At 42.0% G+C, this 23,080-nt stretch overlaps 1 protein-coding gene across 4 annotated transcripts in view; it reads left to right on the top strand.

Moving 5' to 3' along the window:
- ITPR2 (inositol 1,4,5-trisphosphate receptor type 2) overlaps positions 1 to 23,080 on the top strand; it is a 400,740-nt gene that overhangs the window by 253,270 nt on the left and 124,390 nt on the right. For 3 of the 4 annotated variants that reach the window (XM_040987441.1, XM_040987440.1, XM_040987439.1), the window contains 5 exons: positions 11,818 to 11,914; positions 12,712 to 12,899; positions 18,555 to 18,738; positions 19,661 to 19,917; positions 22,449 to 22,649. In XM_040987441.1, the coding sequence (XP_040843375.1) occupies positions 11,818 to 11,914; positions 12,712 to 12,899; positions 18,555 to 18,738; positions 19,661 to 19,917; positions 22,449 to 22,649 (927 nt within the window). The remainder of the gene's footprint in view (positions 1 to 11,817; positions 11,915 to 12,711; positions 12,900 to 18,554; positions 18,739 to 19,660; positions 19,918 to 22,448; positions 22,650 to 23,080) is intronic. The other variant, XM_040987442.1, reaches the window with a different exon arrangement.

Here is a 23,080-nt window from a genome sequence, read left to right as displayed (position 1 = left end):
CATGGGTGGGAGTGCACACATTCATGCTTTCTCTCTCAAGGAATTGAGTAAGTAGTTAACATTGAATATTATTTATTAACCAAATGACTGTAATAAGCTTAGTCAGAGATTTTCTGTGAAAGCTTCTGCCTAAGGTAGGCACTTGGCACTTTCTTCCCCTTTCATTAGTTCAGGCATTTTAGGTAAAAACTGTGTTAGTACTTCAAAATTTTTTACCTTTATTTTTGATGATGTTTACATAGTTGATCAGGGTGGGAAAGATTAAGGGTTAGGGAAAAGTGGGCATAATCGTTGTTTCCAAAATTTCTATTTCCCCTTCCTGTTTCTGGGGAAAAAGGGGTGATAAGGGAAGAAACCATACCCAGTACTCAGGGATGGGGAATGGCTTCCTGGTATCAATCCAGGGTCCCAATGTGGCACGTGCTTCGAGGGTTCTGCCCAAGTGGTTTCGATAGTTCTGAAATGCTGTTGATCTCACCAATCTAAGGATGCGGAAACCTTTCCAGTGTTCATGGGCTGACGTAGTCCACTTTAGAATCTCTATTGTCTAGGTTTTGCTGTCATCGTTTGGCTGGGGTAGTTGTCCAATTTGCTCTGTTTTCTTTCCTCTGCTGTCTCTGTTGATGTCCTCTGCAGGCTCCAAAGGACTGCCATATCCTCCAAGTATGTCCGGGCCTGTGGCCCATTGCTCTGTGAGTTTTCACAGGCAGGCCCATAGATTAGGCCAGGCAACACAGACCCCACCAGATCCCTCTGCCGCAGGGCTCACGAATCTGCCACTCATCAATCAGGTGGGCCCAAGGACCCAGGGATGGCAACCTTGGCCCTGCCAGATCCACCATCCCCAGAGCTCATGTACCTGGCACCCACCGCTTAGCAGACCCTAGAACTCAGGCTAAGTAACCCAGGCCCAGATGGAACCATGCCCCCTGGCTCATGGGCCCTAGGACTCAGGCTAGATGACCCAGGCACCTCCAGACTTTCCCCCGCCCCCGGGGCTCACAGACCTGGCACTCACCATGCTCAGCTTGCCTTACTTCGGCATTTGCCAGCAGATGCTTCAACATGGCTCTGTCCAGCCTGCCCCCAGTTCCAGCTCCTGTTGGTAGGTGGTGAAGCTTAGTCCAGTCCAGCCAGCCCCCAGTCCCGGCCCTAATGTGGACTGTCTGGTGTTGTGGTCTGACCCAGCCTGTCCTGCACCCCATCCTGGTTCTCAGAACCGCCATTGCATGTTATGAACTGGTCCAGCCTGGCCTGCCTCCAGACCTAACTCAAATGTATGCTGATGAGTACTGTAACCCGGCATGGTCTGGGGTGCTCCTTGCCTTGGTTCTTGTGCTCACCTGCTGGAATTGTGACTTGACAAAGGCGTTGCCCAGGCTCCTCTATCAGATCTCCTCCAAGTGCACACCAATGAGTCCTTGGCCCAGATTGACTTAGTCCATCTCCTGTCCTGGCAGGCACAGTATATATATATATATATATTTATATATATATACTATATATATATATATATATTTTTTTTTTACCAAAAAAGCTCACAACTTTTCCAGTTCTTACTTTTAGGTATTACAATTCAGTCACAAATGGTCCATGGCCAGACAAAGCTCTCATATGCTTCTGTGGGAGACGAGAGCTAGCTCAGTCCATTCTACACCAACCCTGGCTCTCATGAGCACCAGTGGGTGCTGAAGTCTACCCCAGTCTGGTGCTCCCCAGATCCAGTCCACATCCATGCCAAGGGAGATCACAGCCACGTCCAGGCCAGCCTGCTGTTCCCATTCTGGCTCTTATACTGTCTATTGGAAACCCCAACCCAGCAATGGAGGTCTCCTTAGCTTCCCAACCAGGCCTGTTCCCAGCCACAGATCTTGCACGTGCCAGCTGAGATTGCAGTTTCACAATGATGAGTCCACCTATTTCCTCAACATATTCTGTCCACAGACCTGATTCTCTCATATGTTGGTTATTGACATGGCCCAGCCTAACATTACCTGCCTCCCGTTGCGACTTTGACCAGTGAATGACAGTGATCTAGCCCTGCCAGATAGACTCCCGGCCCTAGCTTTAATGTGTACCAGTTAGTGGTGGTCGGTGATGTTTGCTGCTAACTACCCCACTTCAGGTCTCCCATGTGTGCTGGTGCTTCAGTCTGACCCTTAAAGGTCATCTCATTCCTCTCCCAAATCACTCAGTCTCAGCACCCTCGCTAACCTGCAAGTACAGTGGCTGGGTGTGTGGGCTCAAGAGCATTGTGGGTGGACCCGATCTGGGGTTACTCCCACCACTGCTGGGCACATGGGGTAAAAGAATACCTTGAGAAGGCCCTATTTGAGGTCATAATATGGTTTTGTAAAGTTATAAGATTCATGAACTTTTCCATGAACTTTTTGAAGTCCTCTTGTGTTTTAATGTGTTCTGAATATTTATCCCTAGTTTTGCAAGTAGTACTGAGTGGAAAAAAATAGAAGAGTATCATGTGGTTATAGGGCAACTGGAAAGGAAACCGTTTTTCCAAAGGAACAGTTATTGCATGATAGTAATGTTATAAATGTTTCAAATATATTTCTTACATTTCTTCTGTTAAAAATAAAATAATAAGATGGAGAATAATTCTGTTTTTATAGGAGATGGAATATTAGACTTCCAGTTTAAGGAAAGCTGATCTAAATTATCTTTAGAAGAATTTTGTTGTATATAAATGTCAGGCATTGTTGAAATCTGCCGAAGTGTAGGCATTTTATTTTAATTAAATAATACTTGGTCAAAGTAGCTTCAAAACAGTCGTCTAGAAAATGCATGCTAGTTTCATCTGCTCAAAAAAAAGTGGGCATTTATGTCAGCAGAAAATCCATGGCTGTTTGTGGCACTAGGCGTTGTAATATCCCATACGTTATAACTTGAGTAAGTTGTCTCCAAATTGATGCTAGCTTTTCCTTTAAAAAACATTAAATAAAATATGACAAGAGCGGGCTATGACTTAGCAGTTCAGATAGCATTTGGGGAGCCTGTGTCCCACCCTCGAAATCTAGTCCCAGTTCAGCTTGTTGTCCAGCTTCCAGCTAATGTGTACCCTGGGAGGCAGCACGTGATGGCTCAAGAACTTGAGTCCCTGCCACCCACTGGAGAGATCCAGAATGGGTTTCTAGCTCTTGATTTCAGCCTGGTCAAGATCTGGCTGTTTGGGCATTTGGGGAGTAAACTAGGAAATAGAAGAGTCTTTCTTCTCTCCTTTCTCTCTCCTTCATTCCTTCCCTCCCCCTATCCCTGTATCTGCTTGTTAAAACATATACATGTTGAATTAAAAATATTAAAAATCAATATCTAGATAAGTTATTACGCTCGCTGCTCGTTTGGCACTCACTAAGAAGTATGAAGCTTTTCATGCATCATTTTCAACCTTTAAATATCTCTGCTGTGTGGGTGTTATTTTGCATGGGTGGGACAAACTTTTAAGGTCAAAACCCAGTGAGTGACAGAATCTTTATCTGGAACCAGTTGTGTTGATCTCCAGAATATTGTCCCGAAGCACGTGGCCTTCCAGTGCAGGGTGCTGTCAGAAGTTGGTTCTGTGTTAGTTGTTTTGTCTCTCACCTTCCCCACCTCCTCTGAAGCTGTGCTGTGGAGAACTCTTCTCTATCCCACAGGCTACAGAAATATTTCTCCCCTGTATGAGGAATCTCTAAATTTACTTAAAATGTTTTCCACTTTTACCTCACATCACCTATCTGCATCGATCAATAAGTGACACCAAAGCCAGTTTTTTTCTTTATAAGGGCAGTTTTTTTTTTTTCTAGTGTTTGTGGAGAGCAGATGAGAAACCCTTCACTTACTCATGTGTGTGTGTGTGTGTGTGTGTGTGTGTGTATGTGTGTGTGAGTGTGTGAGTGAGTGAGGCAGGAGAGACAGGAATGAGGAATCTTCTGTCACATTCCATCCTGGGTAGTTCTGAGTCCCATGCTTCTCTCTCTCTGTCCTTGGTTGTGGATCAGTAAGTCACAGTTCAGACCCCAAGGCCAAAAGCCGCATCGCTGTGTCGAAAACACAACTGTAGCAACAGTGAGGTAAAATGTCAAATGGCACTTTTTGTGTTTGTCCTCACTGCTTGTCACACCTGCCTTGCAAAGTCCTACCTTTGGATCCATGTTACAGAATGATGTTGAAAATGTAATAGGAGTCTTTGTATCTGAGGTTACATGTGACTTTCCCACTGTTGCAGGGAAAGACTTCTCTTCCATTATTGCCTAGGTAATTATTTTCAAGTCAGTGTCAGTTTTCTCATTGATTTCCCCCTTTCCTCAATCTGCCTTCTCACCATTTTAAGGCACAAGTAGAACTCTAGTACATTTCCATACAATGTGCTGGAGGATTGTTGGCTTGCCTGCAGTGTTCATGTGCCTTCTCACTGAAGTGTCATTTCACAAGTTCAATGTGTTTACATGAGCCCAGTTGTTTCTATTCAGTAAAGACATATTATCTAAAACTTGTATGCTTGTCTCTTGCTGACCGACTAGCCACTCAACCTTTTACCTTTATCTTCTGAAGATGGGTGAAGGCTGCTTGCTCAGAAATCTGAACATTTACAAGCAGTGGGATCTGTCCTTGTAAACTGGAACAGAGCATACAGAAGTTCTCAACCTCTGATTTAGGTGGACCCTGAGATGGAAGAGCCTGATGGGATCCATGACAGTCAGTATGCTTCCTGGAATTCCAATGCTAAGAGAATTTTAGTATATCCCAAAGCAAGCAACTACCATTTCCTTCATACCTCCTATGTGTGGGCACAGAATCATGCCCTAATGACTGTTTTCAGTAACTCCATTTGTTTTATGGCCGAATTATTGGAAACCCCCCAGGTGATTACTGTAGTCCATCTTCTGTCTACTACCACCACCATTATCATCATCATCAAGTGTTTAAACTTCATTATTTGCTGTTTAAACATTTAAGTTTTACAGATGGAATCAAATGATCTGGTGAAGAGTATTTATATTGAAAAACAATGCCATATGTCTCAACTCTGCTGTTTGAAAATTCTTTTAGCATCTATTGCAGAATTACTTTTTCTACCCTCTGCCCTGCTTCCTGCACATGGTAGAAACGTAATAAATGTCTACAGTCAGTCAAACAAGAAAGGAAGCAATATAGACATACATTGTCATTGTGGTGTATGAATAATTGATTCTGAAACATTCTAATCTTTTCTTTCCCACAAGGTCCTTTACTAGAGCTATCAGGAATGCTCCCCTACTTTTCAGGATTATGATGGTATCACTGTGCTGATGAACATATTGTGAATGTATGTAACAAGTTCTACTGGCAAACGCTGTAGGAAGGAATTGGTGTCTACTTCTTCGGAGATCAAGACATTTAAACTATCAGGCAGTTAGAGTACGAGAGATTGCTCATGTTTCCGCAAAGGAGTCCTATGAAGACGTGGTCTATTTTAATGGTGGATCAGTAGAGTTCTGTTATAGCCTAGTTGTTACAACAATACATTTGAAATGAGAAATGTGCAGTTTTGCCCCTGTGAATTCAAATGAGGAAAAGTTGTAATCAGAAATACTGTCATTAAACCAAAAGGCTAGGGAAATTCAAGGTACGCTCATGCCAGATTGAGTGTTAAAATGAGACTACTTGGAGTCTAGTTCCATACTATCACCTTCCAGATCTTATCCATGCTGATTAGTTGGTAATCATAAATCTTTGAGAGGGAAGAGTCCTAAATTAAACAGCATTTGTGATTTTCATTATCTCTAAAATTTCCAGTTGAAAATTTAATTTTCTAGGATGTCATTTGTAGTCACATGGTCCCACAAAGTCCTGATAATGTTGTCCTCATCGAAAAAAAAAAATGATAGTTCAGTGTATTCCAAACAGAGTGGAACAAATGTGGGAATACTTCAGATATCACATTCTTCAGTCCTTCACTGCTATAGCCATTAGCCTCCATTAGGGCAAACAATGTGTTTTCTCAAAAGCAAAAGAAAATCTGCACTCCTTTCTAGAATTCATAAGTTTTTATTATCCTTTCTTTCTATGAAAGGCAATCATTCCTGAGTTTCTTCATGTTTGACACATTGGACTCAGCCTAACTGGGAGTGACTAGAAAAAAAAACCAATCATCCCAGATATTCACAAACTGTCAGCAGGGCTTCTCTGGCCACAAAAGATGTCTTTTTATGGAAATATTTTGTTGGAATTTCAGAAGGTGGTTGTTAGTTATCTTGGCTCCGCTGCATTTAGCACATCTGGGATGTGTTCACATGAAGACATTGGCTAACAGCAGTGTCTTGTGGCCTGGAATCGACACTGATATTGAAAAGATCGTAAAGGACATTCCTTGCTAGGTGGCCTATCCCAACAAAGACACCTTCCTTGGGAGGCCTACACAGGCATGCATTTTGGATTTGAAGAATTGATTCAGAAGTAGAATTTCTGAATTGTCATGGAATCTTTTCAGGATCACTTTGTGTGCTTTTAATACTCTCCCAAGTTTCTGCCATGGCAATTATAGGTCTGAGACGATTATTTACAACTCTGGCACCAGAATTTCTGACAAAGGGTTCTACAGTTACTTTATTTGAGTTCAAGTAATTTGGGGAAATGACTCATATCTAAACTACCACCACTGTAAGCCATCACCAGGAATGCTCAAGGCATATTGGGAACATGGTACTTGCCCCTCACCCTGCAAATCAGAGCTCGAGATATGACCTCAGAATTCATTTTGCTGGGCTGGGATGCAGAGTACTGAAGTTGTCCAGCCTGCTAAAGATGTCCAAGAAATAACAGAATCCTTATCCTTTTTAACATCAAAGTGGTCTTTATTGAAAAATCTGAAGTTTGAAGTACAGTAGAATTTTTAAGTTAATTAAGAAGCAGAGGCAGAGAGGAGAGATTCATTCCATGGATTTACTCCCTAGATGTCCACCACAGCTAGGGCTGTGCAGAACCAGCATCTTAGCCACCAGGCCAAACGTTAGCTTCCATGTAGACTTTTTTTTCTAGTCTATCTGAAGTTGCACGTACATGCAACTCTCTCTTCTTGCCTTGGTGTGCCTTTACTATACTGGTTCACAAGAGTATCATTCTAAACATTGATGGATAGTGGTCAATTTAGGATTTTTATCAATTTAGGATAGTTTATCATTTATTGTGTTTGCCATTTTCTTAGTCTACTAGGCATTTGTTTCTCTGATGTGGAAACAACAGTTTGCTGTAACAGTTTGTTGTAAAGTGAAAAGGTACCAAAGCACTCATTTAAATATTAGCATAAGGATAATGTGCATCAACTAAGTTTATCTCATGTAGCACTTAGTGTTTTCCAGGAATTATTCTTAAGTGCTTGAGGTGATCTTAAATATCATCAGAGACTTTCTATGGGAGTCAGTAGTGTGATTGAGAACTGAGGGACTGAGGCTGAAACCATCCAGTTAGACTGTAGCACAGATAGTGAGGGGTGAAAACCAGGCAGTGTGCTTTCACAGGTAGGAAGGGAGCTATGAGGATTCCCCTGCCATTTGTTTGAAATGCTGGGCATAATACTGTTTAAAAAATGTGCTTCTAACTGAGCTGAATTTGGACAGGGGTGGGTGTTTGTTGAGCTTTGACGGTCTTGTATCTGATAGGTCCCTGTGATTTTATTTTATCTAGCCAAACAAAATTTTGAGATTGACACATATGGTACTATTTTCGGATTGGTGTGAAATAGAAGACCTTCTTTATGATTGGTTTCAAACACTTTGCCCTTCCAGCAGTAAAATGGCATTTTCTACAACAGGGGCTAAAAAGGAGTGTTTTCGTTCCTTTGTTTGCGGTACTGGAGTAATGTGACAGGGTGTGATGGAAACATTGTTACCAGGAATAGATGTGGAGCCTAGCAGTTGAGGCACCTGTGTCCCACATTAGAGTGCCTGAATTCAATTCACAGTTCTGGTGCCTAACTTTACCTCTCACGGGTGCACGTTAGGAGAGGAAGCAGGTGATGGTGACTCCGATACCTGGGCTTCTGCTATCCGTGGGGGAGGACTGGATTGTTTCACCAACTCCTAGCTTCAGCCCCAGTCTTGCCCCACCCAGTTATTACGATATTTAGGGTATTGACCAACAGATGAGGTTCTCGGTCTCCCTCCCCACCTTGTTTTTCATTCCCTCTCAACCAGAGTATTTTTTTTAAAGACACTTACACAGAGTAAGAAGGAAGTTGATTCGTAAAGATCCAGGCCCCTAGCCTCTGCTAAAATAATGTCTTCTACCTCCTGCCATTGACTTGTCCAATTCCAAGATAAGAGACCTTGATGTTGACGTTAGTTAGTTCATTAATTATGAATGCATTGATAGTGTCTTACCAGGTTAGAATGCTATTTAGAGATGAGCTCCATGGTTAGTTCAAAACTGAACTGTTCTTTAAGAAATTTGTTGCTTCAGCTAGTATCTCACAGTTTTGTCTCCTACTTAACCTTCAGTAAATGGATCTAAAAAGTCTTTTTCATAACTCCTTCTGTTTTGAGGAGATAGATACTAAAACCCATTTGATGCTAGAGAGATGTCTATTTCGTTTTTTCCTTCCATTTTTGAAGGATCATTCTTTTGCCAGATGGAACTAACACATTTTAAAAGACTTCCATTAAAGAGGAAACTAAAGACTATTTGCTATTTTCATTTTCTTATGTCTCCTTCAGGTGCCCTACTTAGGTTTTTTTTTTTTTTTTAATAATTATTCATTGAGTTTACACTGGGAAAACTTGTCTGATACAATCTTTTTTTTTTTTTTTTAAAGATTTATTTTTATTATTTTTTCATTGGAAAGGCAGATATACAGAGAGGAGAGACAGAGAGGAAGATCTTCCGTCCGATGATTCACTCCCCAAGTGAGCGCAACGGGCCGATACTATGCCAATCCGAAGCCAGGAGCCTCTTCCGGGTCTCCCACGCGGGTGCAGGTTCCCAAAGCTTTGGGCCGTCCTCGACTGCTTTCCCAGGCCACAGGCAGGGAGCTGGAAGGGAAGCGGGGCTGCCGGGATTAGAACCGGCGCCCATATGGGATCCCGGGCGTGCAAGGCGAGGACCTTTAACCACTTGCGCCACCGCGCCGGGCCCCCTACTTAGGTTTTATAGGGGACAGGAGAGTTGCATGCATTGGTAGAATAAGCTCTACAACTCACTGCTTCTTTCAACACTAGTTTATCAATTTTATTTACTGTTGACTATGTGAAAAGGTCTTGAAGGAAACCGGAAATAAGAAGCCATTATCAGTGTCTTTGTTATAGGAACTTATGCATCAATCAGTAAAAGTCACTTTAAGGAGAACAGCTACAGAACCTTGTGTATAAAATCCCTTTTTAATTTTCTCTTTCAAAAAAGTATTTTACTTTTTTAATGTGACAGAGTTAAAGGGCAAGCTACACAGAGATCTTCATCTGCTGTCTCAGTCCCCAAAATTGTTGCCACAGCCATGGCGGGACCGAATCAGTATAAAGAGGCAGGGGCTTTTTCTGGGTCTCCCACGTGGGTGGGAGTGGCTCAAGTACTTGGATTATCTTCCACTGCTTCCTAGGATACATTAGCAGAGAATTGGATTGGAAGTGGAGCAGCTGGCACACAAACCTGCACCCATATGAGATGCTTGTGTCACAACAGGTGGTGGCTTCATCCACTTCAGAGATTATGACATGTAAGAGCAGAGGTGTGCTGTGGTATGCATGTGGGTTAGTGGGAGACACCTGCCATTCCCAGTGCTGACTGTGTGCTCCAGAAAGCCTTGCGTGGCTCTGTGACTGGAGTCCTCCCACTGTAGATTTTCAAGAGGAGGTTTCTATCATACGTACTTAGGAAAATACCTGAAAGAAGAGGTGCCTGATGACCACCTGTAAAAAGTAGAGGGAAGATAGGATCTCTCCATATGTAAGATGGAGGAAGACCATTTCAGGCAGAGAGTAGGATTGAGCAAAGAGAAGGAAAACTTTGAGAAATTATCCCACAGTTCAGTATGGCTGAAGTATACAGTCTGAAGGCACCCATAAGATGCCAGTTGCAAAGGGAGGGAAGGTCAAATTTCATAAATCATTGTCAAGTGAAGGTAGAGGGTAACAGGTGAGTTCTTAAATTTGGAGCCTAAATGACAAGTAAGATGTGATATCATTGAAACAAGTCAACATTGAGAGGAAAGCATTCAAAGGAGAGGGAATATTCCATTCTGACAGGCTTCATGTGGTAGACAAGGAAATCTACCTGGAAACAGAATGGCAGGCCTATGAGAGCCAGACCAAGGCTAGAAGAAGCAAGAAGGCAGGCAGAACCACAGAGGGGTCTGAGCAACCCAGGATTGGATGAGGCTGCCAAACAGGAGAGCACGAGAATGAAACCCGAGGAACTCGGAAGTGAAGGAAGACCAAAGTGCGTCAGAGAGAGAAGGAGCTGAGAGCCACGTGTTGCAGCCTCAAGAAAGGCATGCTAGGGGTGGCTCAGGTTTTATAATCGCTTGTTGAGTTCAGGTCTTGCATCACCACTTGTCAGCTGTGTGATCTGTAGCCAGTTCCGTAAGCTCTTGGGCCCCCATTTCCTTACCTACAAAATTGGGTCAACATCTTGTTATGTTCATTCAAATAGTTTAAACACGTGTTCTTCAAATTAGACTTTCAAAGCACTTTGCTTTGTTAAAATAACAATAGCTAGTAAAAGAGAGGATTTGAAGCTGACATCTATATTTCTTAAGTCCATCTAAGCAATTACATTGCCAAGTGTATTATTTTAAAATGTCCTGGTGTAAGTACAAAATTGAAGATTTAAGATTCTTTGAATTACATGTTTTATAGTATGCTGTCTTTTGTCCTCACTGGTTAAAGCATCCTAGAGTTTAAATACAATTCATTCTGTCTTATCAAGCTTAATGCTTTGAGCAATTACCATACACTCATTTTTTTTTTAAAACTGAACTGTAAGGCTTTTGCTGTTGAGTTCTTAGGGTATTTATTATTATGTTGAGTTTTCTTTAAGAAGTACTGATATTCTTACCAACATCATAGCCATTAGCTTTTGAATAAATCTTAAATTAATAGCATTTATAGCATTGGTGATTTTTCCATAACATCCTGTAAGATGCTATACTTTTTATCTTAGAAAAATAGAAGCATTTTTGAAAAGCAAAACTACTTTAGTAACTATTGCTGACAGAGAAAAAGTTGTATATATTTAATATCCACCACTTGACGTTTGGAAGTAACTCTGCACCCCTGAAACCATCACAAATGTATGTCATAAAGCTATTTATCACCTCCAAAAATATCCTTCCAATTTCTTCCCTTAGTATGAGAAAGTTAAATTTTTATTTTCTTGGAATCTATTTGAAAAACTCTTTCTCAGAAAATATTATGTGGTATAAAATTAGTTTTCCATGTGTCAGCATCATCCATAAAGTATACTTTAACAAATTTTGTTTATCTGAGAGGCAAGAGGACAGACAGTTTTCCCATCTGCTAGTTCATCTCCCCCCAAATGCCTCAGTGTTTGATATTAGGCCAAGATCAAAGGTGGAAGTCAAAGTTAATATGCTCCAGGTCTCCCACTTGGGTGGCAGAAACCCAGCTAGTGAAGCCATGAGCCTTGCCTCTCGTGATTGGCATTGGCAGAAAGCTGCAGTCAGGAGCCAGGGCAGGGAGTCCTACTCAGACCCATCCTGATGGCACACAGGCATCTTAACTGCTTGGCCAAGCACCTATTTCCAGGAAATGCATTGTAAGTGGCACTTTAATATACTGATGATTTTCACTCTTATTAGAGAAAGGAATAATAATGCTTCCCTTTCCTTCTTTGTAGGGTAATACATTAAGAAAAATACTGCTGAATCGCTACTTTAAGGGTGATTATGGCATTGGTATAAATGGAACTTACTCCAAAGCTGCGCAAGTGGGAGGTAAGTCTTACCATCTGGTTCTCATCTGAGGATTCTCGTAACAGGTCTTCTTGTCAGTGGTGCTCTAACATTTTTCTTAAACAGAGCAAGTTAAAATAATTCATTTGAAAAGCACTGTTAAAAACCTAGGTTTGGTTTTGGATTCATGAGGTAGCAGATTGGAACATGGTAATTTATTTTGCCTTGTGACTTTGAACAAAAATCGAAGTTCTAATTTTTTAATGTATGAAATAAGGACAAAAACACAGCTAGTTTTCTCCAACATGGTTTTTCTTTTAAGACTTATTTTTATTGGGGAGGCCGATTTACAGAGAGAAGGAGAGACAGGGTGGAAATATCTTTCATCCACTGGTTCACTCCCAAAGTGGCTCAGTGTCCAGAGCTGAGCCATCTGAAGCTAGGAGCCAGGAGCTTCTTTTGGGTCTCCCATGCATATGCAGGGTCCCAAAGCTCTGGACCATCCTCTACTGCTTTTCCAGTCCACAAATAGGGAGCTAGATGGAAAGTGGAGCAGCCAGGACACAATCCAGTGCCCATATGGGAACCCAGTGCATGCAAGTTGAGGATTAGCCAATTGAGCCATTGCTTGAGCCTCCCCTTTCCCCCCTCCCCCTACCTTCATAGGTTTTCTTAAAAAACAAAACTAATCACAGGTGGCAGACATTTCATGAAAAGTTGTATTTTTAATAAACTTGATGTTTTAAGCTTAAAATGGCACACATGGTAAATATGGCTTACAAATTTATGCTGTTAATGTCTGCTCTTAAGGTTGATTCATTCTCTTTTTGTTATCATAGGAAGCTTTTCTGCACAAGATACAGATAAAATGGGGATCTCGATGTCTGATATTCAATGTCTGCTGGATAAAGAAGGGGCATCTGAACTTGTCATCGATGTCATTGTGAACACCAAAAATGACAGGATTTTTTCAGAAGGCATTTTACTCGGCATTGCCTTGCTCGAAGGAGGAAATACACAGACTCAGGTACCTGTTTATCCACCATAGGCATTGCCTTTGTTACTTGTATTGCTTATTTACCTGTCCTAGAAACCAGTAGGCAGCAATGACTCCCTTTTATCATCTTATTACTTGAGGACAAATCCACACAGAACCTCTTCCTTGTAGATTTCTTTGAGTTGCTGTTAGGAACTACAGCAGCTAATGTCATGAAGCAGAATGTACCTTTGACCTATACAGCTCTCCAGCGTGATAGCAGAATTCCCAGTGCAGTGGGTAATGAACATTCCTACACCCAAGGGACCAGGCAAGTATTTCTAGGAGACACACATTTCCCTGTGGAACTCCTGCCGAGTTACCCAAGGTACTTCTGCAGGTCAAAGCCATGCCTGCTGCGTACGACCCAGAGCAGGACGGGATTGACCCAGAGAAGGACGGGGTTGACCCAGAGCAGGATGGGGTTCCCCCAGAGGATGCACAGTGATCCCCAGGTTCGCCACCCAGGGACCTCATCTCTCCAGGAGTGCCTCTATCAGAGAAGAGAAGTCTGTACCTACAATACGTCAGAACCGCTGCAGCCCACCCCTGGCCAGTTTCATCGGTTTCAAAACTGGGAAACTGCTTTAGTTTGCCACCAAATTCAATTATCAGGAGCTCCCTGTTTATCATACCCAGTAACTATGACTTAAGGAGTGATGGCCTCACAAGCAATAAGGCACAATGACCAAAAAGCCCAACCCCAAAGCTACAGAATAAATTCCTCTGAGGGAAGCTGAGGAAGGAGGCGGTTGGAGGAATCGCAGAGTGGATTTTCTTGGAAATTGTCTCGTCCTCTACAGCCAGGTATCCAACTGGGGCTCTCTAAAGAACTGTCTAGACAACTGCATGACATATGACTTAGATTAATAATAATATAGTAGAGAATATAATAAGATAGGTTGTTATAGGAGAGAGAAGGTTGGTTTTGTTTGTTTGTTTGTTGGCATCTGTAGAATCGGTCTTCAAGATTACAGTACTTCCTAGGTTCCTGTGGCTGTTGCATTTCCCCAATGGGATCCGCCTTCATCTTCCTTCTGTATTTACAGGCCTAGACGGCCTCATACCACAGGAGAAGACCATTTGTTGGAAATTGCATGCTGTGTGCGCCTTCCTGGCATTTTGTTCCCCAGGTCCCTTCACAACGCAAACATCCTTAGCCTCTATTCACATGATGTTTCTGGGGATATTTGTCACCTGAGGCCTTTTCTTTCTTCTTGAAGTTTTTCCTACCTGACTCTGGAAGCACCAGCTCCCACTTCTCCTCCTGCGTCCTATCTTTTCTTAGGAGTTCCTGTGATGTTTCCTCATTCTCTAATTAGTGCTGGAGTCCTGACATCTCTCCAGATCCTTTGAACTCTCCTCTGTGTCATTTCCCAGCCTGATCTCTTTCTTTCCACATCACTAGCTTTCACCTCTTCATGGACAAGTCTCTGTTTACTCAACATATGCAACTCATACTTGGTTGTCTTCTAGAGACCTTTAATGGGACATCCCACACATACCTTAGACTAAACTCATCCCTTTCACTCTTGTTCTCCCTACATTCACTCCAGCTTTTATAATGCCTGTCTTGTCTTGTGGCACTTGCACTCCAACCATCCCAATGTCTTACCAGAAGTTTCACTTTGGCATTGCATTTCTGTCTCTCACACCATTTGTCAATACCCTGTGGATGACAAGCCTCTCTGTTTGCCTTGTTCACGTCTCTGATAACTGCACTCTATTTTCAATCTGTGCTGCTTCATCCTTCAGTTTACATCCCTACCGATCACCTGTTCCTGGGCTTAGGGTGAGTTAATCTGTGAGTTAGCCCTGCTTATACCTTTACCTTTCTCTAAATCATTCGTGTTCTCTGCAAAGATACCATTCCACAAACCCTTCGTTCTTATTTTTTCAGATCTGTCACCTGCTCTCTCGAGGTATACTCCCTACTGTAGGCTGTAGTTTGCTTCATGGCTGAATCCCGTCTACTTTTCCAACTTATTTTTTCTCTCTCTCTGCCCTCCTCAGGTCCTTCTTTTCTTGTGCACCAACTATGACATAGATTCTTGGTAGTTCCACTAACGTATTCTGTTATTTCTCTTGCTGCCTCCATCTCCTTGAGGATTCAACTCAGTGCGTTTCTCTGGGAAACATTTCCTGACCCCCTGATTGTGCTAGACAGAGCTGACTCTAGTTACTAATGTCTGTGTGTAATTCATGGACACGTCCCTGTGCCTCTCATGTGTGCCTTAGGCACAGCCTATAGATTCAGATCCACAAAGCTTGAAAGCACAAGTTTGTCTTTGTGCAGCCTTGTGTCTGGTCCAATCCAAGGTTTTCATATATGTTCAGCAATGACTTGACTTGTGAATGAAAGGAATTCTGCCTTCTTCAGAAAGTCTTTCTGGATGTTTGGGGTCTGGGGACAGGACTGGGGGAATGCCCTTGTCTGAGCTTTCACAGCACTTGTTTCCTTCATGCTGCCTTGGTACTTTGTTCTTTATTTGCTTGTTATTTGTATTGAATTCTACCTCTCTAGTTAAATTTCAGCTGCCTTAGTGTAGCAGATCATGTCCTATACTTTTCTAATCCTGTATGACCATTTAAAAAAAAAAAAACAAAACTGTTGGCTGGTAAAACATAATTAACTTTATACAAGAAAACCTTCTTTTAAGATTGATTATGGCAATCTAATTTACCATCCTTCCCTTGTTCAGAGTTTTCGCTTCTGCCTATTCATGGGATGACCCAAATGTTAGCCATGTGCTCCAAATAACAAATCTAATTCTGTTCCTTGCACTGTAGCACTCTATCACATTCTCTTTCCCATGACTCTAGGCACTCCCCTGGGGGGAGGGAAAGCTTTCTCATTGTCTCCCTTACCGTGAGTGCATTGCTTTCTCAGTTGAAGGATCACTTTAATGCCTATGCTTCTGTTGTATGACTCACAGCCCTTTATTAATTTTTTGCCTAACTTCATAAGTTAACTTGCCTACTTACAGCGGAGGGGGAGATTAAAGGAGGTACCTATAATGATATGCTTTCAAATTGAACAGTAATGATGACTGCAAAATATAATATCTACAAAGCACCAAGTTATTTGTGTTGTGATTTATGCATTTACTTGTCAAATCCTCAAATAGCCAGTAAGGTAACACATATTCTCTTATCTTGCTGAAGAAGAAACTCAGTTAGACCCAAGCTCAATTAGCTAGAGCTAGAGACATGATTTGAGCCTCTGTGTTGTGGTTCTGGATTCTATGCTCTTATCCACAGTGAACGTCTGTGCTGCAGACTCGGCTTACTTTGCCCTTGCTTCTGGGAACCCTTCATTCTGCTTCCTTCAGGTCTCCAGGACCTTTCTTCCCTTCCCTTCTCTGCTCTTCCCCGGGGGCGAGGCCTTTCCTTGTCACGTGGATTTCTTCATCCATCACCCTATGATCCTAGAGCAAACATTAGCGGTTCCCCAAAACGCACAGTCAGTCAGCTGAGGGAGATGGTTTGCTTCCACAAGGACACACTACCTGTAGTAAGAAAATCCATCCATTACTTCTGGAAATTGTATCTATGTAGATTAGACACATTTTTAATCATCATTAAAATCATGTTATTATAGAGTCCTGGTTTATAAGGGGGTATCATCTATGTAAATATCTATTGTTTTGAGATTCAGAAGTTATGTTGTAGATTTAGTGGTTTAGAGTAAGAAAGCATAGATTGAAGCCCTAGCTTTATTATTTACCAGTTATGTGAAATTGGGTGACTAACTTGCCTTCTCCAAAGCTCACTTTCTCACATATAAAATAGAAATAAGAATAGTTTATTCATCAACCTCCTATACCAAAAGTGTGCTCAAGATGAGGTATGTGAAGGAACTCCATGAAGTATTAAACTTTGTTTTAATAGAGCCACAACATTTTCATAACCTCCTCATTAGTATGTTGGAATCTCCTTCCACCTTCTAACCCCATGATATTGAAAAATATTAGAGCTTATGCATCAGCTTAATTCCAGGGACCACAGAAATTGGTGGGTGCTGCATTTATCCTTTGAGCCAACAGAGCCAGCTCCACTGGTCCCCTGTAGTTGCTGTGGTTATTGTGACTTTGTGGCCTGTTGTCTGGAGGGGCTGGTGGCCTTCTCTGCTTCGGAACTTCCCCTGGCAGTTATGATACTTACACCTAAGGAGTCATAAAACTCAATTGCAGGACAAGCAGTGAGTTCAGTACCTCATGGGGATAGTCTCACCTACAAGTGCCCACAGCTCTGAGCCTTCCTTTGGGATTGTAGTGTGGACCAGCCAATCTTAGACTGGCCGAGTTTCTCATGTAGAATATAACCAGTTAAATCTGCTTTGTCAGGAAATTATTCTTTATATATGTGTATAAAAGAATAATTTTGTATATACATATTTTGTTCATACTGTCTCATTGAATTTATATAACTTTTTAAGCTTTGCATAGAGATTCTTCCCTCTCCTTTCCCCTCTCCTGCCATTTTTCCTCCATATTATCACGATAGTATAGTACCTTAGTAACAGTTAGAACTTTAGCATTCTGCTATTTAAGTGTATCCTGGCATTGTAGACAGAACCGTGTAATGGAGATGGGCATACCAGGACGTACAGGTGTGTGGCAGTGTGCATCTGTACTCCTGAAGAAAAGGAGGACTCCCAGTGAAACATTTAAAATACCTTTGCAGTATATAACTGTTTTAAATCACTGGAACTTAAGGCTTATTGTCATTTTCAGTTGTTTTTCTAGATTTCTCTGGCATGGGTTATTTTCATATCAGAATTTTAGTATAATTTTCCACCTGTTCCCAATTCCCATTGCCATGGAGTGTATCACCTTTCTAAGACCCTACACTGCAGATTCTGCCATCAGGCACCACCCAGCAAGCAGTGATTAAGGTCCAGTAGTACTACATCGTGCTATGATCTGTTTCAACATGCTTTCAGTGTTCAAGGCTTTGTGTTTCATTATTCACTCTAAAGCAGAGTTTATTTTAAGGTGTGTTTGTTCTGGACCTCATGGGAAGCAGTGTAGCTAATGAGACTCCGAAAAAATTTAGTGCTGTTTATCACTAGGTTCCCATGAGTGTGTTGCCATGACAACCCATTCTAAATTAAATGTAGTATAATTTAGGTAGAGAGAAATAACTCCTTGTAACTTAACATAAACTCATATTTATCCAGGATGATCGTTGAATTAGTTGTTATTTGCACTTCGAGTTTGGAACTCAGGAGAACAGGGGTTGTGGCTGCTTTTCCCGTTTGACCCAATCTTAGGGCCTGGCACATACTAGTCCTACAATAAATATGCATTTACCCAGTGCATGACGTTCTATAAGGACAGACAGCTTTCCTTAAAACTTCTTACAGTGCCTTCATAAGTTGTAATAGCTATGTAATCAGGAAGGATAGATTAAGTAGCACATGAGAATATGTTACATTTTAGTGGAAAGTATTTAGTAAATACTAGCTATTATTACCACACGTGAAATAATATTAGAGAGTGACAGAGCCTGTCAGTTTATCAAGTAATAATGGGTAGCACATTAAATGTGTGCTTTTATCCATACTGCTTATGTTTATGTCAAGTATAAAACATTGTTTTTCTCCCCTGGAGTATTGATTTCTTAAAATATGTTTTCTTGCAGTCTTCTTTCTACCAGCAGTTGCATGAACAAAAGAAATCAGAAAAATTCTTCAAGGTTCTCTATGACCGAATGAAAGCTGCTCAGAAAGAGATCCGATCGACAGTAACAGTTAACACCATTGATCTGGGTGGTAAGAAAAGGGATGATGACAATGAGCTCATGACATCTGGACCACGAGTGAGAGGTAAAATGCCACCATCCGGCCTTGGCTGACTTGGGAGAGCAGTCAGAGCAAGAAGGCAGCATGGAGCTCTCACTTATCTTTGTCATCTCGTTTATCTTGGTTAATTAGCCCCGCTGTGGCTCTGAGCAGGCACTTCCATCTGTAAAGAATTTTGGTCATGGGCTTGACCTTAAAACAGCTCTGCAGGACCCAACTTAAACGAGCCATAATCAGAACAAAGCCGCCAGTGACATGAAAACCGTTGGATTTCATTGTGGTGTGCGTGGTTAAGAACAGCTGCCTACAGCCTTTAAAGGCACCATGAAAATCTAACTTCCAGAACAGAGATGACCGCAAGAGGTGCCAACAAAGGAATTTTGATGTTTGGGACAATAAAATCAATGTTTTAAGCTCAGATCATAAAGTTATTGTCATCTGCGGCTTATCCTGTTTTCCAACCTTCTTGTAACATGTGAACTCACATATGTTTCAGTATTGCTATGTGTGCACATGTGTGAGAGTACATAAATGTACATTATGCATGTATTACTCATATTTGTAAGAAATTTGAGATCCATGTGTATTTGAGGTCCCCAAAAAGCTCATTGTAATGTGTAGTATAAAAAACTGCAAGAATATCCATTTTGTGATGAAATTAGCTTACCTTTTCATTCCATTTTTTCATGAATTTTAAAGGCATGAGTTCCTCTAAGGTTAGCTGTATGTTGAGAGTGTTTTGATGTCCCCTAACAAATTTTAATTTACAATTGCTACCTCAAATCCAGCTTTGGGAAACTGTTACTCCTCTTGACAGATTATTTTTAATTCAGTTGTTACAGATTTTAGGTACCTGGTTGTCCTTTCTTGTGTTTTGTTTTGCTTTGTTTTTGAGTTAGTAAACAGAAATTAGTTCAGCACTGTAAGAGTACTGCTTCATTTTCAGTAAGAGATTCGGCGTTACATTTAAAAGAAGGAATGAAAGGGCAGCTGACAGAAGCTTCTTCGGCCACATCAAAAGCGTACTGTGTGTACCGAAGAGAAATGGATCCCGAGCTGGATGTGATGTGCTCTGGGGCCGACGCAGGCAGTGCCGAGGACAAGTCTGCAGAGGAGGTACCCATGAGCCCGGCAATTGCCATCATGCAACCCATCCTGAGGTTCCTCCAGCTCCTGTGTGAGAACCACAACCGCGAGCTACAGGTATCTTTGTGTGCGGAGGCTGAGGAGGTGGTCTGTGGCTCTAGGCCAGTTAGTTCAAGTAAATCAAAACAGCACATAGTTTTGGAGAAAGTTGGTTTGTGTTGTGTTGTGTTTGGAAAGGAGCAGAGATAGACCTGCTGTCTGCTGGTTCACTCCCCAGTGGCCCATGACAGTTGCTGCTATTGCCAGGCCACAGCCAGAGCTTGGGATTTGGTTCAGGGACGTCTCTAGATGTTGAGGACCCAAACGTGAACCTGTGAGGGTGTGGAGCCATCATCAGCTACAGTCAGGAGTGGAGATGCAAGGTGAACACAGCTATTTAGACACAGGATTTGGACATTCCCAGCAGCATGGTAACCCTTGAACCAGATGCCTACCCCCTGGGGAGAGAATCAGTGGGAAAAAAAATGGTGTTGTTTGTTTCATTTCAGTGAAGAAAAATTCCTTTATGTGTGATCAAAATTGGGTTCTGACAGCATTGTCCTCTATACCTTCTACTCAAGTGTTAGCCTCTGGGGACACAATCTGTCTCTCAGATTCTGGGTTTGTGGAGGAAGCCACAACTGCCCCATTGGTGCCATCCAGGATGCTTCCCGCAGTTCCTGTCCTTGTGCTTCTTGAGTGAGAATTCTGTTGTCTTCTGTAGAGACAGAATTAATATGGAAGGTTCTTTGTTTTTACACGAGGAACCCTGATACTGTTGGGTATGAATACAGTCTGTTTCGATGTCATTGCAATGTTTTCCTTTGTTAGAGAAACTTAGGGACATACAGGAGTCTTGTCTGCCCCACTCCAACACACACACTTCTTTACGTTGTGTATACAGTGCTTAGTCGCATGGCAAAACCTTAATCAGCTTCATCCATGGTGGCTGAGTGTGCTTAGCTGCAGAGGCTGCAATAGACTGTGCACCTTCAGGAAGGACACACTTCTGTTGTGCCCAGTCTTCCATGCTTCCAGGTACCATCTTCACCCACAGATTTTCTCCATGAATCACCGTGGTACTGGCTGGAGGCTCTGCACTTCACACCAACATTAGCTGGGGTGCAGCTGCCAGGCTTGGGCTGTGTTTCAGCATCCGTGCTTGGGTTTGGAAGGCTGCTATCCATATAAGATGACTAGCAGGAGTGTCCAGGTGTCCTCTGTGAGGCCCTGGAGGGCAGCTGTAATGGCTCCCATACTTGTAGGAGGATCTGTCCGAGTTCCACCTGACCCAGCCTCAGCTTGAAGGACATTTTGGGAGTGAACTAGCAGATGGGAGATCTCCATCTTTCTCTCAGTTCTTCTTTGTTTTTCAAATAAATAAATAAATCATAAAAATTGAAAAAATATTCATGATATTTAGTCATTAAAATAGTGTAAACAATAGATAAAATAAAGTTTGCTCACAAGTTTACCTTTCTGACAAGTTTGTTTCAGAGAAAAATCACTGCTGAACTCACAGCTTTTTGTCCCAGAAGTATTTATGCACATGTAAGCACACTGAACCTGCAGGCAAACTTTTTAAAATGTCCACACACTTGCACACACACCCATTACATAGCTTTTACAGCTTCTTTGTTTAACAGTAGAACTTATTATCAAGTTACTTACTTCTGAGTTATGTTGGTTAGTATGCACTGAAGTATCTAATTTTTTAATAGCTTTCCAAGATTGTGGTAGTTATATCCACTATTATTTTTTCAACTTGTCATTACCACAGCTGCAATGTGGTTGCTAGTTTTTCTCATAAAAGCAGTGTGCAGTGAGCATACCTCCAGGATAACTGCTGAGAAGGGGAGTACTGAATGTGCTGAAAGTTGAGATGGCTGCTTCCTAACCACGTAATCATTGGCTCTCAGCGCACAAGAAAGCTGCACCAAGTCTAAGGAATTATTCAAATGACAAGTGGGTCCCTTTTCTCCCTAACGAACATCTTTCTAGTTTTATTTTTTCTTTTCCTACTTCCTTTGGTGTTTGCCTCCCCTGTGAAATATGAAGATAATGACATTGATACAAGTGTAACATGAATTATACTGATAAAGTTCAGAATCTGAAGGCCTTGGGACGTTGGGCCTAATGGTTCATTCATTGGCTGGGAAGCCTGCATCTCGTGGATGTGCATGCCTAATTTCAAGTCTTGACTCTGGTCCTAATTCTAGGTTTCTTCGCTGGTGTACTCTGGGAAGTTAAAGGTGCTGCCTCAAATCATTGGGTTCCTTTCACCCATGTTGGAGACCCATAGTTCCTAGGTCTCTGTGTTAGCCAGGCTCAGTCCCAGAAATTATAGTCATCTGGGGCATGAGCCAATAATGGTAGATCTGTCTGTCTCTGCTTCTCAAATGAAGCGTATATACGTGACTGTCCCCTACCTCCCTTTAGTGTGGAAGACACTCAACACGTGGGAACACTATGCTACAAAGAACAGTTCTCTTCCACATTGTCATGGACAACTTCTTGAGTTGAAACACACATACACACACACACACTGCACTGAAAACAGTTCAGTGATTTTTAAAAATCCTTTTGGGTATATTTTCTTTTGTCTTTAGAACTTCTTGAGGAATCAAAACAACAAAACAAATTACAACCTTGTATGTGAGACCCTGCAGTTTCTGGACTGTATTTGCGGCAGTACCACTGGTGGCCTGGGCCTGCTGGGGCTCTACATCAATGAGAAGAATGTTGCTCTGGTCAACCAGACCCTGGAGAGCTTGACAGAATACTGCCAGGGCCCGTGCCACGAAAATCAGGTAATCTCATGTAAAATCAATTGTGACTCAGGACCACAGGACCAGGGTGGGGAAGGAGCCTACCTTTGTAAACATTGGAAAAAGCCACCTTCTTACTTTACCACACTTTTGCACTTTCCCACCAAAGCATGTGTAGACTGAATAATAGTTGAGTGAACACTATCCCATATTTTTAGTTCTTAACATAAAAGAAAAATTTCCACGAAAATGTTCAAGGTAAAAATCAGGCTAATGGAAAAAGGATAAAATGTGTCTCCTCATCATTGCTCAGTTTTCCTCTGTAGTCAATCCAGGATTTGTGGGATGAAATTCCTTTGACTCCCCCAAAACGGGGAAAGCATGTTGTCTCCTTTCGGCTGTAGAGCAGCTCCTCGCGTTCAGGGCTGCTGTCGCCGAGTGTAAGCAGAGCACAAAGTTCTGGTTCTCTTCCA

Source organism: Ochotona curzoniae, unplaced genomic scaffold, assembly GCF_017591425.1.
Source record: "Ochotona curzoniae isolate NIBS_2020 unplaced genomic scaffold, NIBS_Ocur_1.0 contig_4645, whole genome shotgun sequence".
NCBI lineage: Eukaryota > Metazoa > Chordata > Mammalia > Lagomorpha > Ochotonidae > Ochotona > Ochotona curzoniae.
This window is presented reverse-complemented; position numbering and strand designations above follow the sequence as displayed.